The sequence below is a fragment of the Elephantulus edwardii genome, unplaced genomic scaffold, assembly GCF_000299155.1.
Source record: "Elephantulus edwardii isolate Elephantulus edwardi_28Jun2011 unplaced genomic scaffold, EleEdw1.0 scaffold00133, whole genome shotgun sequence".
In the NCBI taxonomy this organism is placed as follows: domain Eukaryota; kingdom Metazoa; phylum Chordata; class Mammalia; order Macroscelidea; family Macroscelididae; genus Elephantulus; species Elephantulus edwardii.
This window is the reverse complement of record NW_006399883.1, coordinates 1,181,934-1,187,706: the sequence shown is the minus strand read 5'-3', so window position 1 is coordinate 1,187,706 and position 5,773 is coordinate 1,181,934. Positions and strand designations below refer to the sequence as shown.

The 5,773-nt window shown below is 37.2% G+C and overlaps 1 protein-coding gene across 1 annotated transcript; it reads left to right on the top strand.

The window, feature by feature from the left end:
* Positions 1-3,182: 3,182 nt before the first annotated feature.
* LOC102855125 (olfactory receptor 2T2-like) lies at positions 3,183-4,157 on the top strand. The gene has a single exon (XM_006893975.1). It carries the CDS (start codon positions 3,183-3,185, stop codon positions 4,155-4,157), a length of 975 nt encoding a protein of 324 aa, XP_006894037.1.
* Positions 4,158-5,773: the final 1,616 nt, after the last annotated feature.

Genomic DNA, 5,773 nt, shown 5'->3' with positions numbered 1-5,773 from the left:
GCACTATTTACTCTGATAGATATGCACACTAAGTAAGTTATTCAATACATTGGACTGGATGTAAAAGAAAATGGCATCAGCATTGGAAGAAGACTCATCAAGAACCTGTATTGTTATGCAGATGACTCAACCTTGGTTGCTAAAAGTGAGGAAAACTTGAAGCACTTGCTGCAGAAGATCAAACACTGGAGTCTTCAATGGATTACATTTCAATATCCAGAAAACAAAACTTCTTACCACTGTACTGACACACAACAACAGGATAGATACATAAATGATTGGAACTGTCAATTATTTCATCTTTTATTTACAATGAATACATTTGGTATTGCAGTTAGGAGATGAGGAGATAGATGATCTGCACTGCAAAAGTATATAGTCAAGGACTTATCAAAAAATATTAAGGATCAGTGCTGTCATTTTGAGGACTAAGGTGTGCCTAATTCAGGCCACAGTCTTTTTTAATCACTTGCGATGTATCCAAGAGTGGGACAATAAATAAAGATGACAGAAGAAGAATTAATTGATGCCTTTGTACTGCAGTGTTGGAGAAGAGTATTGTTTATTCCATGGACTTCAGAGTGACAAACAGATGTGTCTTGGAGAAGGTGCAGCCACAGGATTTCTTGAAGGCAAAGATGATAACTAACATACGTTGTGCATTTTGCTAGGAGAGGCTATTCCTTGGAGAGGGACATCATACTTGGAAAAGTGGAAGAATGGTGAAAGAGAGAAAGATCCTCACCCAGATGGATTGACACAGTGACGGCAACAATGGACTCACGTGTATCGAGATTGCTAGAATGGTGGAAGAATAGGAGAAGGTTCAGATCTGTTTGTAGGGTCACTATGAATCATACTTGACAGCTCCTAGCCAGAACAATAGCATAAACATGAAGGATCAACATCACAGTAGGATTTCAAAAAAAAAAAAGGAAAGAAAACCACCCAGCAATAAATATATAGGAAAATATCACATACCAACATCAAGTCAGAACTGACTCATAGCTGATGGTCCTCCATCTGGTTTTTTAGAGGATTTATGTTTAAGGGGAGGTGAGTGCCCAAATTTCTTCTACAGGGAAGCTAGTAGATTTGAATTATATACTTTTGAGTTGGCAGTACAATTCCCCAAAGTAAATCAAACAGGTTCAGAAATCCAGTTAGTCATGTTTTAAAGATTTGACTGAATAATGGAATAGCAGAAGTCTAGGACATAGTTTAAGGTGTTAATCTGTTGTCACTGAGTTGATTCTTACTAAAAATTTACCCATAGGACAGAAACGAAGTATTACATAAAGTTTCTTAAACAGTGATTTTTAGCAAGAAACCCTAGTAATATACTGGTCAAGCACTTAGCTGTTAGACAAAATGCTGGCAATTCAAATTCTTCTGCAACTGTAGAGGAAAAGAAAAGATGTGGTCGTCTGCTTCCATTACATTGTGGATATGCTACAAAACAAAACGTATGTGAATGTTTAAATGGAAAACCAGCACACTTTGTAAGGTTTCACTCAAGTCACAATTGAAGTGAAAATAAATTATTGTTGAAGAAAAAATAATGCAGGATAGCAAAGTCTTTAGGCTTCTCTGGCATATGGAGTCATTATGAATCACAGCGAACTCAACGGTCAAGAGTTTTATTTGTTTTGGTGACATCTTGATCGCCTAACCATTCACAGAATTATCAATAATAACTTTACCAGAAAAATAGTTTAAATTATAAGAATACATGAACCTCATAAGGATTCCTGGTGACAGCATGTCACACGTTGAACTGCTAACCAAAATGTCAGTGATTTTAATATAACTAGTCTTGTCACAGGAGAAATACTAGAAAAGAAAAATACAGCATTTGAAACCGGGTGAAGGGCTTCTATAAATTGGAATAATATGATAACGTGGGAATTACCTCAATATTAAACTGTGGTGACCTAGTGGTAGGAGTTGCACTGTCAACCCAAAGATAGGCAGTTTGAATCCACTGGCTTCCCCTAAAGAGAAAGGCACTTTTCTCTTGTGTGATTTTTTTTAAAGTGCCCTCATCACGACCCTATGAATGAAAAGACCTAAACACTTGTATCACTTTCATCACTCCTCTAAGTTCATAGAGTTTCCAGAGGCAAGCTATTTTGGAAGTGGATGCCACTCCTTCTTCCAAGTCTTTTTTAATCTGGGAGCTCCAGCAAACACTGTCCACCATGTGTAACCATTATCGCATTTGACACATCAGTGTCACAGTGTTTGGCATCACAGCAACCACGAGTTACCTCCATACAGCAAATAGACAGAGCAGGGCTATACCACTTAGAAGAATGTTTCACCAAAAACAATTAAAACCAGGTCTGAGGGCTGCAGATTAGAAGCACCCACCTTTGGCTTGGTAGCATAACTTTCTATCCACTAGGCCAAAAGAGCTCTCTCTATGACTCACAGCAATTCCATGAACAGATCTAACCCTTTCCCTATCCTATGCCATCCCTACAATCTGAGACACATTAAAGCCCATTGCTAAAGTCATTGTATCAATTCATTGTCTTGTATTTTCTGACCTTCCACTTCTTTCAGTATGATGTGATTTAGAGCCCATCAGGCTCTGACTGGAGGGTCAGTTTATGAGTCTATTCTCTATGTGACTCAATAGCACATAACAAAAAAAAATCCATTTATTAAAGCACATATTTTATACTATTTGAATAATTCAATCGCAGAAAGCTATTTAAATTTAACCAACATATACTTGTAGATTGCAACAAAATAGGAAACATAAAGAGCAGATTATATATATCTGAGATAGTTCAGAACAAAAATTAAGGATACACAGAAATTCAAACTTTATTATTTCATTTAATACTTACATACAGCCCAAAAACATAGTCTAAAATAAAAACATAACTATTAAGATTATAAAACATAATTAATACAAATATTAATCTATACTATTCATTGTCGTGTGTTGTTTTTAGATACCATCAAGTCGAGTACAATTTATACCGACACTAGGAACCACAGTTCTGTTTCAGCGTGATTCTAACGCCAGACTTGATGTGTTGTTTTTGTTTTTGTTTCCTTTATGCCACACTGCTTCTTACACTTTATTTATGGTGGACTATGCATGAACACTGAACTGTTACCTAGCTAACTAACTTTCTGCCTTTACAGTCCAAAAGCTATCAAGTGATATGAACATGGGGGCCATTTTTCAGAACTCCACTGACTTCATCCTTTTGGGTCTCATCACCCATCCACTGTTTCCTGAACTTATTTTTACAGTGGTCTTCTTCATCTTCGTGGTAGCTGTAACAGCTAATGTAGTCATGATTCTGCTCATTCATGTGGATTCTCGCCTCCATACGCCCATGTACTTTTTGCTTAGCCAACTCTCCATCATGGACACAGTCTATATTTGTATAACTGTCCCCAAAATGCTGCAAGATCTTCTGTCCAAGGAAAAGACCATCTCCTTCGTTGGATGTGCAGTTCAGATATTTCTATACTTGACCCTGATTGGAGGAGAATTCTTCCTTCTGGGCCTGATGGCCTATGACAGGTATGTTGCTGTATGCAACCCCCTCCGATACCCTCTCCTCATGAACCGCAGAATTTGCTTGTTTATGGTAGTGGGCTCCTGGGTTGGTGGCTCCTTGGATGGATTTATGCTGACCCCTGTTACGATGAGTTTTCCCTACTGTGGATCTCGGGAAATCAATCATTTTTTCTGTGAGATTCCAGCTGTGTTGAAGCTGTCATGTACAGACACTTCCCTGTATGAGACCCTCATGTATTCCTGCTGTGTGCTAATGCTGCTCATCCCTATATCTATCATCTCTGTCTCCTACACACGGATTCTGATTACTGTCCATAGGATGAATTCAGCTGAGGGCAGACGCAAAGCCTTTGCTACTTGTTCCTCTCACATTATGGTGGTGAGTATCTTCTATGGGGCAGCCTTCTACACCAATGTGTTACCCCATTCTTATCACACACCAGAGAAAGACAAGGTTGTGTCTGCTTTCTATACCATCCTTACTCCCATGCTCAACCCACTCATCTACAGCTTACGGAACAAAGATGTGGCAGCAGCTTTAAGAAAAGTTTTGGGAAGATGCACTTCCATCCACAGAATCAGAGCAGAAAATGCATCTATGAAATACTAGGGCCCAGGTATAAAAATCCATTTTGATGTTGCCAACTACCCACAGTCCTTATTAAAAAATATTAAAACTTTTCTCTCTTTAAAGAAATATCCTTGGTTCTGAAAAATGTCAAGTGTCAATTTCATCTTGAGATATCAGCAGGCAAAATTCTGTTGCATCATTTAGCAATGATAGTTTAATGGTCTCAGCATTAATAAAATGTTTATTATTTTTTAAATTTTTATTAATATGTTTTTATTAACATAAAAACATTACCCTTTAGTTAACTCTAATTCTAAGTCATCACAAACAAGTCAAGCATCCCTCTGAAGAAACTTAAATATTTTTATGTATTATGTGTATTCATCTGTTATTTGTATGTGGATTGCTTATAAACTTTTGAATACAAAATTACAGGGATCATGAATGTTGCCTTTAATGATCAAAAGAAATATTCTGTGTGTTGTTGTGTACTGTTGGGTTCGTACCAACCCATAGCTGACCCTCCAGTGGGTTTTCAGAGGCAGTTAATCACATGGAAGATGATCACTCATCCTTCTTCCATGGAACTGCTGGTGAGTTTGGACTTCACGCCTTCAGAATTGTAGTGTAGCTTCTTGCAACTAAGCCACCAGTGCTCCCTCATATTCTACATAAGTGTGATATTTTCTAAGAAAATAGCATAGACATTTTGTTTAATAAACATGTATGTGCATGCTTAAAGTTGTATTTTGGGTCCTATACTCTGTTATGCATTATTGAGATCATTTGTACTATTTTACTACTTAAATTAAACTGGATAATAACCATGCCATTATATGACACAACCACATATATGCCTTTTAGTCAAACTGATAGATTGAAAACGTATTACTGTCATAAAGTTTCAGAGGCAGTTAATCACACAGGACGAGACTGTCCATTCTTCTCCCACGGATCACACCTGGTAGACTCAAACTGCGTGTCTTCACCATTACAGTGCAACTTCTTGCCACTAGGGCACCAGGGCTGTGAAATTGTTTTACGTATATTTCTCAGGAATAACTATTTGCAACCCCCAGAATACTCCCTTGTCTTGTAAAACACAACTGTGAACATCCCCTATCCCAATTTCCTTGTAAAACAATAGAAAATCCCACTCTAAGTAGCTCCTGTTTTCTACTTTAGAGTCAGCCTGTCTTTCTTGTCCTGATCTGGTTTCTGTCCTTTCCTAGAGACCTTACATTTTCAATAGCAAACTTAGCTTCCATAAATTAAGTTGATCCCTTTTGTTATTCTCTTCTTCTTTATTTTATAAGCAAAGATTCAAAAATTTTCCTTTTCAACTACTCAGGATGAAGTGGGGAATCTTGATAGGAACTTTGAAGCTACTTGCAAATGCTAAAACATTAAGATGAGCAAAAAGACACTGACCTTGCACAGTGTGTTTACTCCACATTTTCTATGTGTGTAATCTTCTGAAATACAAAATAAAGAGAATTTTTATTACTTGTTGGTATTTGTGTGTGTGTGTGTGTGTGTGTGTGTGTGTGTGTCAGTAGAAAGCCAAGAAGAGAGAAATTTGTACAATTTATGTGTATCATAATTGATGAAGGATAAATTAATGTCATACAGTTTTAAGTTGTATCATGTAGAGT

What these genes read in the sequence shown, in the direction of transcription:
- LOC102855125 (XM_006893975.1), top strand. Translation starts at nt 3,183, where the DNA reads ATGAACATGGGGGCCATTTTTCAGAACTCCACTGACTTCATCCTTTTG.